Below are 25,021 nucleotides of genomic sequence, written 5' to 3' on the forward strand. Positions count from 1 at the left end.
GTTTCATAGATTTAATCTCTTAGGAAACTTGAGGTACTAGATTTATTTTGTTGATTATTCCTAAGAATAGCTATTTAAATACTTAAAAGATTAAACCTAACCCACCTTAATTGATTGAGTACTAGACTTAATTGAATATTAAAGGGACTGGAAAATAGAAGTGTGTTGGTGAGACAGTTTATGCCATTTTTGGCTTGTCCCTGTTTAATTTAGCAGCCTCTACTAGCTTTTTAAATCCAAAAGTAAAACTTCATATGGCTGTTGCCACGAGGTAGCCATGATTGCTAGTACATGCCATACTGGGAATATTTAGAGGAAGATCTAGGTGTACTCAAAATTGGCACATGATTTTCACTTTGGTCTTTTTGAGGAGTCAGAAAACAAGTCTACAAAGCTCGTGGCATCAAGAATGTCCTCAAAATACAACAGGTGCTCTCCTTAAATGTTTGTTGTAGGCAAGGAATTAAATTTCCATATTGTTTACTGAATTTTTTACACTTTAAGGCATAACCCTTGAGAAATACTGGTGACCTCCACAGTGAGTGATTTTTATCCCATCCAAGCCTTTTGCTCAGTTCCACAACAGTTTTGCAAAATTTATGACCCTACCCAGAGAAAAGATTAATACCTCACTGACACCAATGAAGGAGAGAACTTATCAAACTTAAAGCACACATACCTGCTGACCTAACGATATCACTTTCAAATATGAGGACAAGCTACACACCCAGCTCCAAATAACCTGAGGAACAGATAAACAAAGACAATTGACCAGTTTATCCAAATCTTGGATTATCATTCAAAGACTTTTCACTAAAAATTGACAAGTTCATCTCCCCATTCTGCCTGTGAGTTAAAGTGGCTATCAACTCATACACCTGAAAATCCACAATAGTTCGGGTCACGCTTAATTGTAATGGAAAGTCAAAAGTAGCTGAAAAAAAATGGGAGCATACGAACATTTTCTTTAGCTGTGTTTTGTAGCAAAACAAGACAACCAGTATGTACCTGGATAATGCTCATTTAGTGAGAACCTATAGAGACATGCTAGGTAGGCATTACAGTTACTACTCAGCTGCCATCCTTTCAAACAGTCTTGACCCAGCTACTTTTGTGTGAAGAACCTTTAAAATGGTTCGGGATTTTTAAAAGTTCAAGTACTAGTACTTCGGCAAGAGTTGCCTCAAGGTAATGGCCATCTACTTTTTCAACACACAAAGATTCTGATACCCCTATACAGAACAGGGTGCAGTTGTGCCAATTTGGAGTCAAGCCATCAAATCAAATGCAGTTTAATTTAGATAAACACCTGTTGATATTCGGAGAGCAATAAAAAAAAAAAAAACAAAACTAATTCCAGGGACATTAGACCTTGGTGAAATGCCAAATGGAAAATGGTGCTTTAAAAGGTAGTCTCTTACAATGTAAGGAATAAAATAAAACCTCATTAGCTTGGAATTCCTGATCATTCAGGTCAGGTATTCTAGACAAGATTAAGAGGAGACAGTTCACGCTATCTAAAAGGAAAATTTTTTTCCTTAAGCACTTTGGAAGTATCTACTCCCCTTAAGTATAAGTTACATATCTATTCATTAAAGAAAGTCTAAGCACTTGTACTTGGCAAGAACGCTGGCAGTAGCTTGTGCCAGATTACTGTATAAACTTTAAAGTAATAAAAATGTTTTTAAAGATACTGAATGATACAGACTTTTCACTACTTCAGATTAACCTCCCAACTGGTGAAGCTTCTTGGTACCTATATGTCTCAGTTAATGTAAACCAAAATTTCGTTCCTGAATTCTTATCCCGTTTACGTCTTTCTCTGTCCTTAAGCAGCTCCTGCTCTGCATCTTTTCCTGAATTGCCATTTTTCATAGAAATGCTATAATTTTACTCTTTGTTGTATGTGTGACTAATCTCTCCAACTGAGTCCATGATTTCTGCAGTGTATATGCTTAGGCAGGCTTATTCTTCAAAACAATGTTCAAAATTCTGATTTTAAGATGAAGCAGGTCTTAGAGACAAAGATCGCTTGAGATGTTTTCATAATCTTGCATAATAATTGGTATAGCATCAAGCCTGAAAAACCTTTGAAAACTATAAAACTTTATACAGGAATTCTAGAAACGTGTCAGTTTTTATTAATTCCAGAGGAGTTAGTTTTTGGCAGCATTTCAGAGAGAGCCAACATGAGACTAGTGTTTTATTTAGTATTACAATATGGCTAGTTAGTGTTACAACCGGGAAACCTGCTTTGGTGTGGGAGGAATGGCTAGTTGAGAGGATGGGTCAAAGTCAAGATGCTGCCGGCTAACGGCGGTTCTAGCATTTCCAGGCTATTAACAGGAAGGTGGGGAAGGAAACAGCACCACTGCCGATTGTGATCGAAGGAACTCCAGTCTCACTGCAAGGCCGTACAAAATATACAAAGAAGCTAAAAGTCTTAACACTCTCCCCTTCTCCAAGAATTCTTGCCTGTACCATCTGATAGGAGGGAGGAATCCTGTCCTGTTCCTTCGGGAACACATTGTCACGTTAACTTTTTGATAGCTTCAATCCACTCAGCTCGCTCAGCCTTACTGCTGGCCTGGATATAATAATGCGTGTCATCCTTGGTAATCACTTTGAAGAGATTCCCCTGGACATTCCCTTTAACCCCTAGGCAGAAGAAAAATTAGTGAGTAAGTATCCGTGTCTGCTTTCAGCTAGAAGTCAACTGAGCCACAAACAAAAATACACATAATGAAGTATTTACTAAATACCAATGTATGTGGTTAGGGAATCCCACCAGATACCCGCTTTCCTTTTTCCCTCCTTTCTACTCCCCATCCCTCCCCTGCACCCTCTTGACCTGCTGCCTACACTAACCACAGATCTACAGTTCCATTCACATCCAAAAATCCAGGATGTTTATGGTAAAAGTAGGCACAGATTTGGGTCTTAAACTTGTTTAGCTTCTTTGAACCTCAATTTCTACATCCATAAAATGGGAATAATACCATCTTTCTTAGCTGGCTATTGTGAAATTAGTGTGCTAATAGATATTAAAGTGTGTTGCTAACCCATAAACCCTGGGTAGGCTACTATTCTTAGGTGGAAGCTTATCTGCCAGTAAGCACAGAAACAGGCAAAAGAATACCAGAGACAAGGATTATTTAGTCGTGTTGTTAAGACACTGAGAAGACCCCACATGCCCTTTTCCCTCATTCTGAAATTGGCTCTAAAACTCACACTATTCATCGTCTCACTGTGACCTACCCAGCCCCCGTCGCTCAGTCCATCAGGAGAGCACCACTGAGCGGGGCCAGGAGCACCCCAGGGCCTGCAGGCCTGCACGGACTTGTGCCTTACCAGTGGGAACGCCATTATCCTCCAGAGCAGACACGAGTGAACCACGAAGAGAAAACCCACCTACTGGCCGGTTCTCCTCCTGCAGCAGAAAGAATTCCTGATGAGGCATAGTGTGAATGCACAAAAGGGAGAAAGGAGAAAGGAGTTGCCATCTTGCCTGAAACCACCCTCAGGCCAGCTAACAAAGTGAGAGTCATCTGTAACCGAGGAGGCCGAATATGGACATCATGTGGCCACCTACATGCACCATAAGGAAGTCTGGCATCACTTCCAGCGGCAGCAGGGCCACACTCCACCCTGGCCCTCAGCCCTCCCTGACATCTGGCCGGGTCCCAGAGGGCTCCTTCTCACTCTTTCAGGCACTCCCCTTAGGGCAGGGATTCCTGACAAGCTTGGTGAGGGAGGAACTGCCCACTCTTCAATATTTCAAAAACTGAATGAAAATCACACATCTATCAAGACAAGGCTGGACACGCCAGCTCAATGGCCATTTATCTTTGCTTTTGACTGGAATTAGATCAACTTATCATACAACAATACTTATTATCTGAAACTCAAAAGTAGCAATTCTTTGATTGGTTAGAAAAAAGAAAATTAGTAAATTATGGCTTAAACAGTAGGTAATAAAAGAAACTTTCCCCTACATTGGTGGGAACAAAAGTTTGAGGGGCAGAATTCATGGGATCTCCATACAGAAAGGGGCAAAGAGACTGGGGAGCACCAGTTAGAAGTCTCCTTTACAGGCCACCCCACCTTCCCCAGCCCCACAAAAAGCTTTAGAGAAACTAAAAGATGCTTTTCTCTGAAAATAATGATAACCCTCTGCGCAGGCAACAGCGTGCTGAAAGAAAGAAATGATCAGACCGTTGAGTACAGCTTGGATCATGGAAGGAATGGCATGGCACAGCAGAAGTGCGGGGAGGGACACTGGCACAGCCAGCTGCCTGCTGGGGTTGGGAGAGAAGTATCCGAAGCCTCACACACGGGAGTCAAGTGAACGTGCGGCACTCACTTTGGAAGGGTCATAGTAATGCAGAAAAGCCGGATCCTTCCTCAGGACGAAGCGCCGCACCTTCCAGTTTTTCCTCTTGTGCCCCTAAGGCAAAGAAAGGGTTCAAGGCTCATCAGGGACAGCCCTGACCCTTCCTCCCACTTCCTTGCATCTACTGCCCAAGCCAACTTGCTACAACGGACTGCTTTCCCGAAGGAGTCTGCTGGAGACCTGAGGATTGCAGTGACCTGGACCTCCCTGCTCTGAGACACTTGAGCAAGAACACTGTCACAGTTAGTTGACAGAACCAGAAAGGGTCAACACTGAAGGGAAAGGGGAGCACTATCCAGACCCCAGTCAGAGTGTAAAGAGGACAGGGAGGCAGCAGGTGTCCACCGGACTAAGAGCTCCCAGGCAAACTGGAACCCGAGGATACCAGCTTTTAAGTGTCAGAAGCAAACCTACAGCTTCATGGAGATATGTGCTCACATGGACACTAAAATCCACTTTAGCATCCTCCATTGGAAAAAGGAAAAAGTGATCAATCCTATGTTAAAAGTCTAAATGTATAAGATATTGATGTGTAGGGTTCTCTTTGGCATCACCCCCAAGATCATGCTTCCTCAGCCCCCTAGCCTGGAGCCCCCCGAGTCCCTCCCACCCCCTCCTCCTGGCCGGCCTTGCACTGGCTCCCTCCCCTCACTAGACTCCCATGGGGCCTGGGCAGCACGGCCCTCGGGGTAGAAGCTGTCCCGTGCATGGCAAGTAATCTAAGAGCAGGTGGGGATCCTGATGTGCAAGAAGCAGGCGACAAGGACAATGTGTGTCCCAAGTAACACGGGAATGGCACCAAGCAGCATGTGTCCACTGGACAGACTTGCCATTTCACACAGCGTGTGGGATGTGCGCCAACATGAGCGGCGTGCAGAAGGTCCATTTACACGCGGTGGCGCGTGTGATTCTGTTCAAGGCTGGCCTGTGCGTCTGGTACACAGGTGTGCCGTCATAGGGATGCTCCCCCAGACGTGGAGGGCAGTAGTGACCACAGTCAGTTTTTAAACACTGCCGTGATACTACAGAATGTCATCTTCGACCTACTGAAGTAGGTGGACAAGACTTATTTTTTGTTGGAAAAGTGCATGGGGAGGTGTGCAGCCTCACAGGGAAAGAGGCAGACACCCCAGGAAGCATCAGGGAGCTGAAGGCCGGCAGATGCCGACACCAGCCCGGCAAGCAACGCCCTTGCAGCCGAGTGCTCGCAGTGGGTACGGAGGCAGACGCTGTTTCTCAGGACTGGGATCGTGACTCCTGGGCACGTTTCACCCGAACCTTGGGACTCTGTGTGTGCGTGTGTGTGAGAGAGAGAGAGAGAACAGGCATGTTCTCGTGCCTCTTGACTTGCGGCCTGCAGCTGCCCTTGGCTCCTGCTTTAGCAGATTCTGCTGGTAATGAGCAGCTGTCCTCGGCACGCTCAGCCCTTCCCACGCTGTGGGGGCACCTGCCCATCTCCTCCCTCTCCAAGGCAGGCATACCTGCTTGGCCAGATAGCCTTGTTTTACCACTGTACCACTTAACTCCACAGTGCTGAGACTAATTTCTTCCTTGGAGCTTATCTTCTTCTTGTAGCTCTCAGCCTAGCGGGAAGGAAGAACAAGGACTCCGTGACCAAAAAAGTCCCAGTTCCAGGCTCTGGGGGCTACCACAGGGGAAAGGAAAATCCTCGATCAGAAACCTCACTCCACCTGGAGAGGAAGAGGTCCCCCAACCCTAGGTCTCTCGCCCATGACTGTGGACACCCTCACTCTGTTACCTCCTCCTTCCTCTGCCCCAGTGGCAAGAGGAACTCCCTCCCTAACTTACGAAAGTGTACAGAGCTGTGGAGTCATCCAGGAACTGCTCGGCCAGGTCTCCAGAGCGAATGGCTCCCGTGCTTCGGACACCTACTGGCCTCAGGAAGTTCTCTTCCACGAGCATGGAGGCCAGGGTCACGGCTTCCAGACGGTTGGCAGAAAAGCTGTTGGAGATGAGCCAGTCCACCAAGGAGGAGCCTGCATTGGGGCAAGGGCAGGACCAGTTAGACGACAGGCTACAGTCTGGCTTCCCTGGGGATGCTTGGCTGTGACCTCATTGACTTTAACCTCCTGGGCAGCCTTGGGCTCTACCCAAGAGCAGACCCAAGGCCACAACCACATGTGGCCATCTCAGACCAGCCTGTTGGCTGCCGGCAGCTCTGGCCTCAACACAGGAGAGCTAGCATGGCTGAATCCCAGGTCGCCAGGCTCCCGGTTTCCACCACCCACCCCAGCCCCCAAGAGGGGAGGCTCACCTATGAAGGTCTTTTTGTAGGTGCTTCCCTGCTCCATGTTGGGGCTTGGCCGGATTCCACTGCTGCTGTCGTGCATCTTGTCCACGATGCGACTAACCAGAAGGAAGGCAAGGAGAGGGACCCCTCATCGCACCGACGCCATGGGGGAGGGGCCATGGGTGCAAAACAAGGGGCAACCAGTGTGATACGTATCACAGAGCAAGGGGGGGATTCCGTGATGCATCAGAACTAGAGAGGTAGGATTTTCAGACGTTTCTTTTCTTCTGCTCGTCTACATGCTCTAGTGTTTCTATATGAGACAGGTACACTATTGTAGTAAAGTGTACAACAGTGATTCTCTATGACTGCATAAAGTGGGACCTCCTCCAGCTATTTCTCAAAGTCACGCAGCACTTGAACCTGCTCGTGCCTGCGCTGCTCCTCCCCCCCGCACTCTCCATGGTCTAGCAGCGCGCTTGCTGCACAATCAAGACTTCAGCACCGGGCATGGAGCTCTCTGCAAGTCCAGAAAGGGACTTGTCCTGTGTCTTTGACAGGTGTAACCGTTCCGCTATCTGGGAGGTTAGGGGGTGCTGCCTGTGGGGGTAACTGTCTCTGTGATGGAACTCCTTTCATACGTCCCTACTTTTGAGTGCGCTGCCTCCAGCAACGACCTGCTTTCTGTTCTGTGAGATGATTCCTGCCTTTTCTCATTTTCTCTCCATGTCCTTGAGTTAGAAAACCCTGAGAGGAGATCTGATGTATTCCCGTTTGTATCTCCTGAGCACAGAGGGCGGTATAGGGCATGCAGTTGGCACTCTATAATTGTTGCCTGAATGAGGAGCTGGATGAGGAACCTCACAGAGCAAGAATGCACCTGCTACCTGAACACGTCCCTCTTGCTGCTCAGCTGCAAACAAGCCCGGTGACATGGCGAGTGGTGGTCCCTGGGGGACTGTGACGTGGCCCTGGACACCCTGGCTGAAACTGAAGGGAGGGACTCAAGACACTGAGGTGGGCAGAAGGAGCAGGGGCCCCAAGAGGTCAGAGGAGCAGGGCAGGTACGTAGGGCCTAAGGCCCCGAAGTACCAGCTGGTACCAGACAGGCCTGTGCGGCAGCCGGGGGCCCACTCCCTGCATCACACAGACATTAGAGGCTGCAGCAAAGCCAGGCAGGGCGCGGGCCATGGGGCTGGGCACTCACTGCAGGCTGATGTGAGGCGGCAGCTTGAAGGAGTTTTTCAGTATGTGCAGCTGCTGGACCTTCCCTGGCTGCCCAGCGTGAATAGCCCCCGTTATCTCGAAGGCCCAGGCATCCCTCTCTTCTCGGGAACAGGCCTCCAGGAAGTACTCGGTGGACGTTCGCGTCTTCAGCTTAATGAGGAGCTGCGGGAAGAGACAGCCGGTCAGACGAGCACTCAGAAGCCTGGCGGGCAAAGATGACAGGGCCATGGCCAACCTGGGACACGTAGGTCCGGCCGCTGCCGAATGCCCAGTCCCTCCAGCATGTCCCGGGGGTGGTCCTCAAAGATCCTCCTTCACACCTCAAGCCACAGGGAGCCCGTGGCCTCCTAAGGCAAGCTCTCCCCCCCCCATGCAGACTATTTGGCATAGAGACAGCTTCCGGGCTCTTTGCCTCCTTGCTTCTGACACTGCCTTCGAGAACCACACAGACTAACCTTACGTCCCACCACAGCCCCTGGGCCGAAGTGGGAAATGCACTGGCTTTCATGTCAGATTGATCTGATAGCAAATCCCAGCTCTGCACTTAGCTATGAACACTTGGGACGTTAAGGAGCCCCACTGGGCCTTGCTTTCTTCACCTGCCATATGGGGATATGAACACCTACCTCGGAGGCACCATTCCTCATGCTCCCTCCCGTGTGCTTTTCTCTAGTCTAAGCATCCCCAATCTTTCACATACTTCTCATACAGTATGTTGAAACTCTTAACCAGCTTATACTCTGCTACATGTTCTGCAGTTGGTCAACAGTTTCAGAAGCTTTGACCCATGGAACCGAACCAGCTGTTGCAGGAAAGTTCTGAGGGGCGCAGGGTGGCACGGGGCTGACGGCCCAAGGTCGCACTGACGGCACCGTAGACTCACACTCCGTGCAATCAGCCCAAAGTCCTTCTGAGGTGGGCTGCATCTCCTCCATTCCTTAAATGTGCACTGAGGGGGTTTTTTGACCACTGGATGTGGTCAAAAAAATGGATGCTGACCCTATTAAACGTCATCTAAGTAGACTGGGCCTCTGGCTTCTGTTGGAAAACAGACGCATTCTTTCATTCCCATTCTGGTTTCCAGTGCATTGGTTCCCAACTTGCTTCGCTTGCAAACTTAACATCCCTCCTGTCAACTAACAGCAAAAACGGTGATAAGACAAGGCTGGCTCACAGTCCCCGAGAACACCATGAATCTGTTCCTCCAAGTTAATACTGACTCACTCACCAGCATCATGAGAGAACAAATTCAACCAGCTCCCCAGACCTCCACGATATCAGCCCGCGGTCAACATTTTAATGGAAGAATTTCAGGAGAGACTATAAAATTCCACGTGAAATCCAGGCATACTCTTTCATAGCTTCCCTAATTTAATATATATACACATACATACAGACATACACATGTATACACTTTATAACTTGTTCTTAATGAACCTGCAGGCTCCTCCAGACCTCTTCCATCTCAAAGACTCATGAACCAGGCAGATGACCGCCTGGAAATTAACATGAAGTTCACAACTGCAGTTAGCAAATTTAACTCATATCTCTTTTGCAAGTTTTTTCTATGTCCAGCCCATTCAACCTGCACTTTCTCTACTGATCCTTAAAGATTATTAAGGGGCATTGGGTCAACAAGTTAAACTACAAGTTCTAGAGAGTAATTTATGGAGAACTAGAGTCTTAAATTTACTTAGAAAAGTTTTTTTCCCTCTTAAAATCATCTCACTTATCTGTAAATTTGTCTTCGTTCTTAAACATTAATTCAGCAAACATTTGCTGATCTCCTGCTATGTGTCCAGACACCATGTTTGGTCTTCTGACACCGCAGGGAGGAGGGTACAGCCCCAGTCCGCCCAGACTGGGTCTTCTCCGGCAACCCAGTTTTCCCTTTCCAGCAGCAGCCCCTGCAGGCTGGCAGAGGGAAACTGTAGAAGAACGTTTCATTTTTGCAGCTTCCTAGGCTGGAATGACACTCCACACACCTCCCTCTCCTTCACCCTCAACATCCAATCAACCATGTCCTGAGGACATTTCCTTCACCATGTTTTCTCGTGGTCCCCCTACTTTTTGCCTTATTTCATGCCTCGTTATTTTAATAGCTCCCTTTGTTTTAAGAAAGATTCAACACTACAAAAGAGTACAGCGGTTAACATAACAACTACCAGGAAACCTACCACCCGGAATGCACTGTTACGAATATTTTCTTATACTTGGAAGGCTTGTCAATTGGTCTAGAAGAGTCAAAGAAGTAAAACATGGTAAGAAAGAAGAAAATGGTGGGGCGCCTGGCCCGCTCAGTCGGTGGAGCGTGTAACTCTTTTTTTTTTTTAAATTTAATTTTATTTATTTGACAGAGAGATAGAGATCACAAGTAGGCAGAGAGGCAGGCAGAGAGAGGAGGGAAGCAGGCTCTCTGCTCAGCAGAGAGCCCAAAGCAGGGCTCAATCCCAGGACCCCGAGACCACGACTCGAGCCGAAGGCAGAGGCTTAACCCACTGAGCCACCAGGTGCCCCTGTAACTCTTGATCTCGGGGGTTGTGAGTTCAAACCCCATGTAGAGAACACTTAAAAAAAGAGGAAAGCAAAAAAGGAAGAAGATAATGTAAGATCCCTTCTTTATGGATCTAGTAACTTACTAGGAACAGAGCGTAGTTCCGCATTTTAGTCCTCTTAAGAGCGTTTTTACCCATCCATTCTCTCACTCAGAACCTTCGATGGCTCCCCATGTCCTCCATCTGGCCCCAGCCAATCTCCCATTGCTCCCTGAGTGAACATTCCCCTGTGGCCACACGGCCACTGTTATCTCCAAATCTATCTCTCCCCTCACTTTTACTCAAGGCTTTCCACCTGCCCAGAATGTCTGCCTCTCTCCTCTTTCAGATCTTTCCCAAATCTCTACTCCTCCCAATGCTGTACCTGACTCAGCCAGCCTCTAAAGACATCTTCCTCCTCTTCAGGAATACAGTGTTCTCTACAGCTCATCATGCCTGTGCCAACATTTGGAATTCTGAATGTTTTTTCAATTAACCACTTGCTTTCATAATAAGATTAATAACTCAAGGGAAAAAAAAAAAACTCCTACCATTTTCTTCCTTGATTTCTCTAAGCAAATTTCCTGGCACATAAAGAGCCCTCAAAAAACGATTGATTCAGATACCTTTTTGATGGTCAGGATGAGACTGTGCCTGACTTTTAGAACATGCACCCCCTCAGGGGATGAAAGCCACCATATTAAATTCCAAGGCAGCAGTATGTGTGCAGTGCCTCCTAGCCAACAAAGTGCTTGGACAGACCAGCACTTTCTCTCATGATCCTCAACAGAACTCTCTCTCATGATTCCCAACACAACCATGGGAGACAGCAAGGTATCATTATTCTACCCCATTTCATACATGAGGGACTAAGGCTCAGAGAGGTTCAGTTACTTGCCCAAGGTCACACACCTGGTACGCAGCGTAGCGGACTTGAATTTAGGTTTTCCAATGATAACTCAGTTCTTCACCCGCACCACCCTCACCAAAGAGGCCACAGGTGGGAGGGTCCGAGGCAGGGGGAGCCGGGAAGCAGGGGCCTTCACTTACAGGTCGGTTTTCATACTCCAGGCAGGGGCAGGTGATGGTGCAGCCATCCAAAAGGATCCGGCCCTTGGGAGGGGTCACCTTCCGACCCCCCTCAAGCTTGTAGTACAGCAGCGTGTTCTGCCGAAGGATGAACCATCGTGCCTTCCAGTTGTGGACAATGTGACCCTGAGGACGAACAGGAGAGCCCTGCAGTGAGGTGGCTGAGAGGACAACACTGAGTTCAGGGAGAAGTGTCACATGACTCAGGGAGCCCGACTGTGCCATGGAATCAACTGTTCAAAAATGGGGACAGCATTATCTTTTTAAAACAAAACAAAACAAAACCAAAAAACTCATTTTATATTTTTAATTTTAAAGGAATTTCAATTCAGAGGCACCTGGGTGATTCAGTCAGTTGAGCTTCTGCCTTTGGCTCAGGTCATGATCTCAGGGTCCTGGGATCGAGTACTGAGTCAGGTTTCTTGCTCAGCAGAGAGTCTGCTTCTCCCTCCCCCTCTACCTTCTTGCCCCCACTCATGCTCTGCCTCTATTTCCCTCTCTCTCTCTCTCAAATAAATAAATAAAATCTTAAAATAATTTCAATTCAGAGAAAAGCTGAAGTATAGTATTAAAGAACTTTTTTACAGAATCATTTACGGGTAAATTTTTAACATGATGCTCCATCACTTTCGAATATTTCATTGTGTATCTCCTACAAAACAGGAAAGGGGGAATATTTCCTTATATTCCTCTGAGAATATTTCAGGAAGGGGGAACATATCCACAATGCAACCATCAACGTCAGGAAATTTCCATTAATATGTTATTTTCATCAGTTCTACAACCCCCAACCAAGTTTCACCAATTGCCCCAATAAATGTCCTTATTAGCCAAAGGATCCAGTTCCAAATCTTATCTTTTATTTTCATTTTCATGAAAAAAGGATTATCTGTCTGGATCTCCTTGTCATCTTTTTTGAGTATGTAACAAAAACCCTTGGCATTAACCCTCCAGTTCCCAGTTGGCCTTTTTTGTGATTATAAGCCTTGAAAGAAACTGCAAAATATACAGAAGAGCGAGTCCTACCACTAGGAGACAGCCATTGCTAACACTTTGTATTTTCTTATAGTCTTTTTTCCTCTTAGTTTTTACTTTCTGGGTTTTAAAAAAATCAAGACCATGGCACATATAGTTTTGTTATCTAGCTTTTGTTTTGTTGAGCTTCGCCGAGCTGAGCATCTTCTCAACACCAATATATTTCTTTAAAACATGTTTTTAAATAACGACTAGGTAGATGCAACCTTTACTTATCAATCTCCTATTATGTGTAGCTGAGGTTGTTTTGTTTTCTCAGTGTTATGAACAATTCTGCAATGAATAGCCTTGCACATAAATTCTGATCTGCATCTCAGATCTCCCCTCCTTAGGATATATTCGTAGAAAGAATATTACTAGTCAAAGGATATAAGCAATTTGTAGAGTTGAAGCCACAAACAGTCTACCAGCGCTAAGAACCCTAAGAACCTTGCTAAGCCTGGTCTGACAGGCCTAAAAGGCAGGATATCCGAGGTGGGGGGAGGGGGGGTTGGTTCCTCAGGTGAGTCATAGAGCCAATGCATAGGATAGTCAGGATAGGTAAAAACAAAGACACTATTTCTTTTTCTTTTTTTTTTTTTTATTTTTTTATTTCTTTTTGAGACAGAACGCAGGCAAGGGAGAAGCAGGCTCCCCACTGAGCAGGGAGCCTGATGTGGGACTCCATCCCAGGACTCTGAGATCAGAGCATGACCTGAGCCAAAGGCAGATGCTTAGCCAACTGAGCCACGTGGGCACCTCTAAGGAGACTTTTTTTTTTTATTTAACGATTTTATTTATTTATTTAACAGAGAGAGACACAGCGAGAGAGGGAACTCAAGCAGGGGGAGTGGGAGAGGGAGAAGCAGACTCCCCACCTAGCAGGGAGCCTGACACGGGGCTCGATCCCAGGACTTCGGGATCATGACCTGAGCCGGAGGCAGATGCTTAACGAGTGAGCCACCCAGGCGCCCCTAAAGAGCTTATTTCTTAAACAGACCAACAGATCAGGGAATGTCTACTGAGGAATCAGAAAGGAATGGGTTTCGTACACACTCATGAAAGCAACTTCCCTGGCCTCTTTCCCAGAGCAGAGTCTAATAAGGACTGGATTCTAAGAGAGGTGTGCTTTTTCAGAATCAGAGAACCCTTCCCCAATTCACGCCTTTCCTTACATTTCCTAGCATTTATTTATTTCAAACTCCTTGAGTTCTCATATCTGTGGTATTGTGATTGCTCCGTGTGCGCTGAGTGCCTGTTAGGGAAACAAAAGCTCTAGGAGTTGACAGAGCGAGCACTGGGCAGTGTCCAAACAGAAGTTACTGTGGCAACAAAATAAAACTTCGAGCCATGCTAATCTGACAACTTTATGAGCAGGTCTAAGTGCTATCACACTGCATGGCAATCGGGCTGCTCACAGGAGACGACTCTCGTAGACAAGTTGCATTTCACGTTTTGCTCTCTCCACTCCGTCCCGTACTTAGTATTGACATGTAACATGACGGCTGGCAGCTGCTCTCGACATGGGCAGACATGTTTAAAGAAACAAAGAAGATTTGGCTCTGGCCCCTCAACAGCTGGGGTTCTCTACTGCTCTCCACATGGCCCAGACTCGGGTCCTTTCTCTCAGTGACTCCCTCCCGAGGGGCTCCTGGAGCGGCACTAGCAGCAAATGGCTGGCTCAAAAGGTTGTGTATGGGGAGAAGCCATCCTAGTGCATGGAAGGCGGGAGGCTGAAGTGGAGAAGGGAAGAGGGCAAAATCATCTTAAACCTTAAAACACAGGCGTTACGGGCTCAATTGTGTCCGCCCTCATGCACACACATTCGTGTATTAAAGCCCTAACTCCCAGTGTTAACTGCACGTAGAGATGGGGCTTTAAAGAGGTGATTAGGTTAAAATGAGGTCATTAAGTGGGCTCTAACCCAAGCTGACTGGGGTCCTTATAAGAAAAGGACAGTTAGACACACAGAAAGACATCGGGGAGGCATACGCACAGGGGAAAAAGACCATGCGAGCCCACAGCAAGAAGTCGCCCATCTGTGAGCTAGGGAGAGAGGCCTCAGGAGAAGCCAAACCTGCTGACAGCCTGACTCATACCCTAGCCTCCAGAACTCTGAGAAAACAAATCTGTTTAAGCTGTCCTGTCCAGCAGCTCTAACAAACTAAACCAACAGGGAGAGGAGAAGTGGGGCTTGGAGATATCAGAGGAAAAAGTGTCACCAACAGATACTGAACAGGACAAACCAACATGGAGATTCTGTACTTTCCTGGACAAAACGCTACATTTCCCAGAATCCCTGGCATGAAGGGAACAGGTGGGTGACCAAGTAGCGTCCACTCCCATGCATGGAGACCTGACGCATATCTGGCAACGACCAAACAGGGGGGGATGGGAATTTGGGGCAAGAACAGTGTTGGAAGCACAGGTTCTTCTGACACCCAGTCCCCAGAGCTATCAGGGACAAACGGCAAATCATGTCAGCCATGATGTTTCCCCTAGAAATATCTGGTGGTGCTGTTGGGCATTTTTGTCCGACTACATCAGCCCGGGCCGTGTAGCATCCCAGCCAGGTTCTCTGGCCCTTCCAAACACTCCGGAGTTACCTAATAATTAATACTCCTCCATGAGAGCCCCTTCTATTCAAACTCATGAGAGTGGAATGTGCTTATGAGCCACTACGAATCCTGACAGCAAAGGAGAAAGGTCTGCAGAGAAAGGCTGATGAGAAAGGATTTACTGTGTAGGTACGAACCCTGATGCAGCTGGTGACCCTCATAAAAAATGTTCAGTCTTTGACCCAATAATTCCACTTCTGGGGAGGTGTGCTGAGTAAATCATCTAGGATATGGAAGAGGTTTTATGTATTGAGACACTTTGGATCATCACTTCTAATCAAATAATGCAAAATAATCTAACTGTGTAACAATATCATGCCCACTGTGGCTGTCGAGGAGGGATTCCCATCCTAACAGACGGCAGGAAAGGTCACTGGTGGAACCCTCAAGGTCAAACCCAGCAGTCTGAGCCTACCAAGAATCACAGCGCCCATGGTCTTCAACACAGGCAAAGCACGTTTACCTATTTTTTTTTCATACGATACCTAAAAATAAATCTAGTAGTTATTTTAGAAAATTTCTGAAGAGATACCTCAGGAAAGTTAATGGTTATCTTCTCTAAGGACTAAGACTGGATACAAGGCAACAAGAATGAAAACTTATTTTTCGATTTACAACCTTGAGTGATTTCCTAGTTTTTTTTAAAATAATAAGTATATATTATTTTTGTAATGGAAAATGAAATTCAAATAGACAACAGTCCTGATGAGATAACTAGGGAAATCATTCATTTATCACTTCATTCAACAATCAATGAGTAACCATTACTCCAGCAAGCACTGTGCTGGCAGCAGGGAGACAAAGATGAACAAGATTCGGACCTAAGACGGTGGAGGAGACAGACAATGATGTCAGCCAGTGGGATAAGTTCTAGAACAGACTATTGGTGGGGTCCCCCAGGATCCCCACCTTCTGATATTCACACCCTTATGTAGTTCCTTCCCACATTGTACAAGGGTTGGTCTGTGTGACCGAGAGAATATGGCAGAGGGATGATTTGTCAGTTCTGACATTAGGAATTAAAAGACCGTGTAGCTTCAGTCTTGGGGACTCTCTCTCCCTGACCATGTGTTCCAGGGAAAGCTCGCTGCCATATCATGACCGGCCCCTACAGGGAGGTGAGGAACCCAGGCTACCAGCCAGCAGCCATGTGAGTGACTGTGCCGTTGGATCCTCCAGTCAGCCAAGCCCTCAGGAGACTGCCGTACAGGGCAACATTTTGGCTGGAACCTCATGAGAGACTTGAATCTTGCAGCTAAGATGTTCCTGAATACCCACCCCTCAGAAACCACGTGAGACAGTGTTTGTTGTTTTAAGATGTTAAGCTTCGGGGTGATGATTACGGAACAATGGGGAAGTAAGTAAAACAGGTCACGAAGCAAACCCCAAGAATCACCTCTGATGAAGGCAGAAGCTCAAAGGGTCCCTGAGAAGCCAGTGCTAGGGCTGAATTTGGAAGGCTTCATGGAGTTGGCCAGGTCAGGAAGGCAGGGAAGGGAGAGCTCGAGCCACTTCCACTTGTGGGAAACTCCAAGTAGCTCTGTCTGGCTTTGGCTCAGAGGCCTGTGGGCGAAGGACAAGGGAAGTGACGTGGGTCCCATCGGCTGTAGGTTCCATGTGGTAAAGTTCGATCTTTATACTGTGGCCCAAGGAGAATCCTTGAAGAAGGACGACAAAAAGCTTGGGTTCTCGTGTTTAAAAGAGCTCCCCGACCACACTGTGGCAGATCAGCTGAACGAAGCCCAGCCAGACTGCCGCAGGGCAGCTCAGGTGGGGGCCTCGGGGGCCTCTTCCACCAGATGGGAAGAAGATCGCCACTGTCCCCAGTCTACAGACAAACATGCGTGCTCAGAGGAAATAAGGAACTGGCTCAAAGTCACCAGGTGAAAGGGGTCAGAGGCCAAAACCACAGTGGTCTAGCTGAAAAATATGCCAGGCCTTCCTCTTCCCGGGCAGTTTCCTCCTTCTCCAGGCCCTTGTCTGCAAGTAGCTGGCCCAGGCCCAGCCCACTGGACCACGAGTGGTTTAGGGTCCCTAGAACCCCTTTAGGGGGAAGGAGAAGGGTTCCTAAGCTGAAACAGCAACTCCACAGCTGGGCTTAAGAGGCATGGAATGTTACAGCTAGAGGGACCCTTTGGAAAAAACCATACTACTCCCTAACTTTAATGGTGAGGAAACCAAGGCCCAGAAAGTTCTTGCCCAAGACCCTACAACCCCAAAGAAGAAGAGATGGTACTTGTTATGGATTGAATGATGGGCCCCTGAAAGTTACGTTGAATTCTTAACCCCTGAATGTACCCATGAATGTGATCTTGTTTGGAAATGCGGTCTTTGCAGATGTGATCAGGATAAGATGAAGTCATAACGGCTTAGGGTGGCCCTAATACTGACTGGTATCCTTATGTGAAGAGGAGAATTTGGACACTGAGATTCACCAAGAAAAGATGGCCATGTGATGATAGAGGCAGAGACCAGAGTGGTGCTTCCACAAGCCAGGGAATGCCGTGGACTGCCTGTTTTAAGATGAGGGCTAAAACATATATAAATATAAATATAAATATAAATATAAATATAAATATAAATATAAATATAAATATAAATACAAATATAAATACAAATATAAATATAAATATAAATATATATATAAAATCTGCCCCCCATTCCTGGCACAAAGCTCCTGAAGCCCTTGCAATTTCCTAGGTTCTGGGAGCGTTTTTTGTTCTCATGAGGTGACTCTGGGTGGGCTCCTGGATGAAGGCTGATCAGATAAAGAACAAGCCACAGGGGCGCCTGGGTGGCTCAGTGGGTTAGGCTTCTGCCTTCGGCTCGGGTTATGGTCTGAGGGTCCTGGGATCGAGCCCTGCGTCAGGCTCTCTGCTCATCAGGGAGCCTGCTTCCTCCTCTCTCTCTCTCTGCCTGCCCCTCTGCCTTGTGATCTCTGTCTGTCAAATAAATAAATAAAATCTTAAAAAAAAAAAAAGAAAGAAAGAAAGAAAGAAAAGAACGAGCCACAATTAGAAGCTTGATTCTCCTGAGAGAAGAGAAGGGCTGAAAATGGAGTTAATGATCAATCACACCTCTGTGATGAAGTCTCCATAAAACCCTAAAGTATGGGGTTCAGAGAACTTCTGGGTTGGTGAATACATGGGTACTGAGACTGACGTGCCCTGAGAGGACACAGAAGCTCCGCACCTCTTCCCACATTCTTTGCCCTACACAGATTTCCAGCTGGCTGCTCATCTGTGTCCTTTATCATAGCCTTTAGTCAACGGGCAAATGGAAGTGTTTCCCTGACTTCTGTGAGCCACTGTACCAAATTAACTGAAATGGAAAAGGAGGTCATTGGAACATCTGAACAATTATCCAAACAACTAGTCCGTTGGTCAGAAGCACAAGTGATAACCCAGGCTTGTGACTAATGTCTGAAGTTATGGGCGTGGGGGGGTGGAGGTGGTGGGACCCTAAGTCAGGGAAACTGATCCCTTGACCTGTGGGATGTGATGCTTTCTCCAGGTTGAAAGTGTCAGAATTGAATTAAATGGTAAGACATGCAGCTGGTGTCCCAGAGAATCACCTGCTGTGGAGAGAAACCTCCACACACTGGGTAAAAGTAAAGGAGGCACAGGATAAAGAAACAACAATAGGGAGAAACAAAGTTTTTCCCTACAGGAGAAGGCAAAAGCTGGGTTTTTCTTTTAGAGCCTGTAAATACCAAAGCAAAAAGGCAAGGGAGGACTCTCCCCAATAGTGTTCAGAGAAGGGAAGGCCCTGCCAACACCTTGATTTCAGACTTCTAGCCTGCAGAACTCCTTCTAGATTTTTTTCTTCTATGCCTACTTTTTCCTAATACCTTGTGTATTTTTACTCTTTGGGTTATCATATAAGTATTTTAAACATCTGCATAACCATAATATACTTAATCATTTATTGGTGGGGACAGTAGTTTCCAGTTTCTTCACTCTAAAATAACCCTTTGTTCAAAAGCTTTAATGCTATTTCCTTGGCATAGAGTCTGACAAAGGAGATTTTTTAGGCCAAAGCATGTTAACATTGCCGTGTCATTTTCTAAGAGGGTCATGGGAGGTGTGAGCAGGCAGCAACACCTGAAGGGCTTCAGCGTCTTCTTAAAGGAAGAGCAATCTTGCCTGTACTGATCCCGCTTCCTTCCCCCTCACCCCCCCCCTTTAAAGCCAGGCCAAGTGAGTGCCCTGCATTTTGCCTGGAGCGTTGCTTCTTTCGTGTCTGGGCCAGAGCAAGAGCCAAATCCATCTTGCCCCTGCCCGTCTCCTGCTTCACCCTCGCGGTGATGACTGTTCTGTACTGAGGGCTTCCAGCTCAGGCCCTGCCCTCCCCCCAGGACTGTAAACCCTCCTACATCTACCAATCCCACGGCCATACCCCCGCAACTTCTCCAGCAGACACAGAGCTGCTGTTGCCACCCAGGAGGAAAGGGGTTAAGGGGGAGAGAAAGCTGAGATGGATGGGTAGAGGGAACAGGGAACTGTGAGCAGAAGCCAGGGGCCAGGTCCCTCACCTGGCAGGAAAGGGTGTGGCTTCCCCTGGCCTCGGGCCAGCCTCCATACTCCCATCTTTGGGTTTGGTTGGAATGAGCTATCCCCATGCCAGTCAGGGCTCTGCTGTGGGCTTTGGGGCTAGATCTGTTGACTGTCCTCACTTCCCCGCACACTGGACTCACTAAGCCAGGACTGGGTGGCCAGCCCAAAGAGAACTCATGTCCTTTCTTCCCTCTCGCCTTCCCTGAGTCTGCATGGTGGTGGTACTGGGGGCGGTGGGAACCTTGTAAGGGAACCCCAGCAACAAGGGCTGAGCTGTCTGGACAATCAACGATGCCCACCAACCTCCCTGCCCATATCATGAGCCACAGGACAGTGGGAGGTGTGGAAGCCCTCCCACAGGTTGTTTCTCTGAGAATCAGCTTATTGCTCTAATCACCATGTCCAGCCTGACCCTTGATCCAACATCAGCCTCCTGCTACGCCGCCTGCTAACAGTTTCGAGCAAACAACACACCCGCCCTCCTATATCAAATAATGTGCAACACAACATGACTACATTACCTACTGACCTGAAAGCCACTGGAGGCTTGGGGGCTACTCTGGTGGTGGGGGGAGGCCATGCAAGGGGGAGACCCTTCATCCCCCTTCATCCATCTCCTTCCCAAAGCTACAGTCTCAGCAGAAGAACCCAAAGGCTCAACCCCGGATTTTATGCTCTGCTGTTATGTTAGTATAAATCCTTAGTGTCAATATCAATGTTCAAAGAACTTTAAAATACGGAACTTCCTCTTGCTACTGCTCTTTGGTTCATTTTCCACCTTGATCTGTGTGTTCTGTGTCTGTCTGGACTCTGGCTAGCTGGGGGAAAGGCCACGTGGGCCATGGGCAAGGACTGAGGATGGAGGTTGTGTCCGGGTTGTTACTAGCCCTGAGGTCTGGGGCCAGCGGTCTGTCATTCAGTGACACCACCACCCACCTGCGGGGGACAGATCAAGGCCTGGAGTCAACCTTAGTGGGTTTGCACCTGCTCCATCACCCACGAGCTCCCAGATCCTTAGCAAACAGTTTAATTCACCTCCTTGAACTTTGTCTCTCCTTTGGGGAGAGGGAGGAATGCGGTGCTCCACGTGCGGGCCGCCCGGGGATCGAGGAACACCCTAAGTGCTTAGCAGCCTGGGCTGCCTCCTTGCCCAGGGCTCACTGTGCGGAGAACGGGAGGTGACGCCGAGATGGGCGCTGCGAGCCACAGAGCGCACTTAGGTCGTCGCGTTAATACAGCAAATTTAAATACGGTCTTCGCCCCATCTCCCCAAGTTGTTTTAACTAGGATGTCCGCTTCAGGTGCCGCCCCCCACCCCACACCGCTGGCCAAGCGGGCCTCTCCTCCTTGTCTGTGCCTCTGCCGCTCTGTTCCAGCCGAAGCCGCCCTCCCACCCAGTCCCCGGACGGCCCCCGCCAGCCCCCTAACCCGGTCCCCGGACGGCCCCGTTCCCCCTTCCCCCACCGGCCAGCCGAGCCCGCCGTCCGGCGCGGGCAGGGAACTCGGCTCCGGGAGCACCCGCCCGCGGGCCGCCGGGCCAGTGTCCGGGGAGGCTCCCGCGCGCTCACCCTCTTGACGAGGAAGCCTTCCTTGAGCACGCCGTCCTCCATGTCGCCGCGCGCGCCAGCGGGCCTGCGGGCGCTCCAGGTGCGCTGTCCCCGCGCCTCCCGCGCCTCCCGCGCGCGCTGCGCCCAGGAGGAGCCTCGGAACCCGCGCGGGCGGCGCCTGCCTGGCGAGCGTCCAGAGCCGGAGGCCGCGGGGCCTCCCGGGCAGGAAGTCATGCCAGGTCTGGGTTTCTGACGCGGATGCCTCCGCGAAGGTGCGCTAGGGTCCGCGGGGAGGCCTCCGCGCACAGAATCTACCGGCTCTTAGCGCCCTGCCCTTGATGGGTCGCCTCCGGGAGGCGGGGTGCCCCATCCAGGTGCCCCATCCAGGTGCCCCCAGCGCGCTCGGCGCCTCTGGCTGTCCGGTCTGCGCCCATATTCGCCCGCCCCAGCCTTAACCAGCTGCCTGCCTGGCCCTTGAATAATGTTTACGGAATTAAACGGAACAGAGGATTTTCAGGAATTCGGAGTCACCCCTGAGCTGAGTGGAAATGCCGGTGGGAGACTGGATGGAACCAGGCTAGGTGGGAACTTCATCCTGGCTTCTGGTGGGCAAGGAGCAAAGTTCCCATCCGCAGAAAAGGTCACAGGTTTAAAGAAGCAGGCACAGATTGCTTCCAAAATACACCCTCCCACCCCCCCAGCCCCCTAAAAAAGCTACGGCTGGAGATATTCCATCATTAGGGGCAGAATTTAAGGGAATGCAAGGAACTCCGCAATCTAGATAAATTATATTTTAACTCAATATTTTTGAAAATCAAAAATAATGCAAAAAATCCAAGATGAACAAAATATCAAAATTTTAAATGAGAGATTGGAGTCTGAAACAAGAGGAAACATAGTAATACTGATTCTGTCTAGTAATCCTTAGGACACATTCAGCTTGTTCATTGTTTGCACTGTGTGTGAAGAGCCCTCTTAGGACTGTTCACCGGGAAGGGGAAAGGCCTCAGAGCCTAGAAGGAAAGAAACGTTTCAGGCAGGAGGAAGTACCCCAGGCTGCATTTCAGAACTAGCCTGGGGCCAATTCCCAAACCACAACGGACACTCCTGCCCTGGAAATAGCCCTACTTCAGTCTTCTCACTGACTGACTTCACATCTCCCAATGAGTCCAAAAGCAATGGGCTTTCGCACCATTTCAGAATGAACATAGACTCACCTTCTGAAGCCAGGTCTGTAGTGGGTGTGTTAGGTTTTATTTAATCCACAGCAATTCCATTAAATGAGTTTATTATCCTTTTTTTTTCCCCCCCAGCAAAGGAAACTGAAACTCAAAAGCAGTTATAACTTGCCCAAGGTCACACAAGCTAGGATGTTAATCATGATGCACTTGCTTCTCAGTTCTTGAGTTGGGATGAGGAGGAAAGTCTCCTATGAGCTCTGAAATCTTGCTGGGCTCAAACCTAAGACATGAGAGGATAGAATGGGAAATTCTTATCCTCTTTGGCTCCAGGTATGTTCTGTTCATCTCCTGCATACATAACCTACTTCCTGTCCTAGGGAAGCCCCTGGTCCAGCCCCCCCCCCCCCCCAAGTCTGACTCACTAGACTCAGGGCATGAGTCACACTCCTTCCTCACCCAGCTTTAGTGGCTAAGCCACCAGCCCACCAGGGAGCCACACTGACATAAGCTCGATATAACCATAGGGAAGAGGATGAAGACAGAGGAAGCAGACACTGGTGAATAGCTGAGACTCAGGAAAGGGAGAAGGAAGGGGAAGGAAGCTCAGAACACAAGAGCTTATCTGGCTCTTCCAGGCAGACACCACTCCCCTCTCTCTCAAGGCTTAGACTAATGTGGAAGGATCCCTGACTCTCTCAGAAGGTCAGATAATATCTAGAATGTGTGACTTGTAGGGAGCTATATGGTCAGTTTGGGTGTAGTCAATTCATATAGCCCAGTGTGAAATTCCACCATTAGAGAGTCGTTCGTTTAGCTATAAATAAGAATCCACTGTTTAACACACCATGGAGAAAGGTAATCATGGAGTCTTACAATGAATACATTGACTTAATGAGTGTATCAGAATCACAGAATCAGAATCTAACCCTTAAATCATCCAATCTAGACACTTCATTTTATAAATGAGGACTCCCAAAGGCCAGAGAAATAAAATGACTTGTCCAAGGTCTCAGAGCCAGTTAGTGGCAATACCAGGACCAGAAAACAGGCTAACAGTGTAAGCACTTCAAGGCTAGCTCTCTGCAAATGCAGGCGCACTTCCTTCAGCAGTGTCCTGCCCCAGAGCAGGACTGCCATCAGGGAGTAACTATACAGGCTGGAAAGAGTTCTGTCTGCAAAGCCAAAAAAGCTTTAAACAATGTTTTCTATGGTTTTTTGTTGGCCATAAATAATTTTTGTGCTCATTAGAGAAAATTTAGAAAATACCAAAAAAGGATGAGACCACCCAAATCCCATTATCCAGGCAGATAAGTATTTTTACTTATGCACATATATTATTATTTAAAAATTCTTGAGGCGCCTGGGTGGCTCAGTGGGTTAAAGCCTCTGCCTTTGGCTCAGGTCATGATCCCAGGGTCCTGGGATCGAGCCCCCGCATCGGGCTCTCTGCTCAGCAGGGAGCCTGCTTCCTCCTCTCTCTCTGCCTGCTTCTCTGCCTACTTGTGATCTCTGTCTGTCAAATAAATAAATAAAATCTTTAAAAAAATAAAAAATAAAAATTCTTGAACATTGTCTTTTTCCACTTATCATAGCTAATAATCATCTTAGCAGATCATTAAAAGTAATTCAAAAACATAATTTTATTTTTTAAAGCATAATTTTAATGGTTGGATAACATTTCTTTATACCTGTATCATAATGTATTTCATCGTTTCCATTTAAGCTGAATTTCCTGTTTCTCTGTATAAATGATGCTATGATAAATACCCCCAATACATAAACATTCTACCACATCACTTATTATTTTGGATAAATTTTGGGGTTTTTTTTATAAGATTTTATTTATTTTAGAGAGAGAGAGATCTCGAACAAGGGGAGGGGCAGAGAAAGGAAGAGAGAATCTTAAGCAGACTCCCCGCTGGGGAGTCTGGGCTAATCTCATGACCCTGAGATCATGACCTGAGCCAAAACTAAAAGCCAGCCGCTTCACTGACTGAGACACCCAGGCACCCTGGATAAATGTTTAAAGCATGCTTTTAGGTTAAAGGATATAAAGTTTAAAAATCCTTGATACATGAGTGCCTGGATGGCTCAGTCAGTGAAGTGGCTCACTCTTGGTTTCCACTCAGGATCCTGGGACTGAGGCTGGGTTCTGCGCTCAGTGTGAGTCTGCATAAGGATTCTTTCTCTCTCTACCTCTCCCTCTGCCCCTCCTGACCCCCACCCTTGCAAACTCTCTCTCTCTCTCAAATAAATCAATTAATCTTAAAAGAAAAAAAAAATTCTTGATACACTTCACCAAACTGCTTTCTAGAAGTGTACCACAAGATGCCTTCACCTGTAGCATATGATAATGGCAGTCTCAGGTGTCTACATCAACATTACCTGGGGTATTTTTAGAAACTTTGGCCAATTTTATCAGAGGGAGCAGAGCCTCTTCCCGGATGTGTAGGCTCTGTGTGATCTTTATCCGGGGACAGCCTGCTAGAGGAGCTCCACCCAGGAACAGACTCAGAACTGAGAAGTGGCCAGGAAGGAGGGCAGTGAGAGAAAAGGAGGGCATGTGGGGTCTTGGGCAGCCGGGAGAGCACTCGAAGGCACTTAAAAGTGT

General features: G+C 47.7%; 1 protein-coding gene across 1 annotated transcript; it reads right to left on the minus strand.

Annotated features, from left to right (window-relative positions):
* Positions 1–762: 762 nt before the first annotated feature.
* PLEK2 (pleckstrin 2) lies at positions 763–21,680 on the minus strand. Its single transcript, XM_080808422.1, has 9 exons — positions 21,251–21,680; positions 11,456–11,620; positions 7,852–8,033; positions 6,669–6,760; positions 6,203–6,390; positions 5,875–5,976; positions 4,364–4,447; positions 3,352–3,430; positions 763–2,658 (listed from the first exon to the last, which is right to left on the minus strand). Exons 1-9 carry the CDS (start codon positions 21,461–21,463, stop codon positions 2,531–2,533), a joined length of 1,233 nt encoding a protein of 410 aa, XP_080664548.1. The 5' UTR covers positions 21,464–21,680; the 3' UTR covers positions 763–2,530.
* Positions 21,681–25,021: the final 3,341 nt, after the last annotated feature.

Source organism: Martes martes (assembly GCF_963455335.1).
Source record: "Martes martes genome assembly, chromosome: 7".
NCBI classification, from domain to species: Eukaryota; Metazoa; Chordata; class Mammalia; order Carnivora; family Mustelidae; genus Martes; species Martes martes.

Excerpts from the sequence above, each read along its gene's own strand:
- PLEK2 (XM_080808422.1), bottom strand. The coding sequence starts at position 21,463 with ATGACTTCCTGCCCGGGAGGCCCCGCGGCCTCCGGCTCTGGACGCTCG. Across the intron at positions 11,621-21,250 it reads AAGGCTTCCTCGTCAAGAGG|GGTCACATTGTCCACAACTG; the intron begins GTGAGCGCGCGG and ends GTTCGTCCTCAG. Across the intron at positions 2,659-3,351 it reads GGATAATGGCGTTCCCACTG|GGGTTAAAGGGAATGTCCAG; the intron begins GTAAGGCACAAG and ends TCTTCTGCCTAG.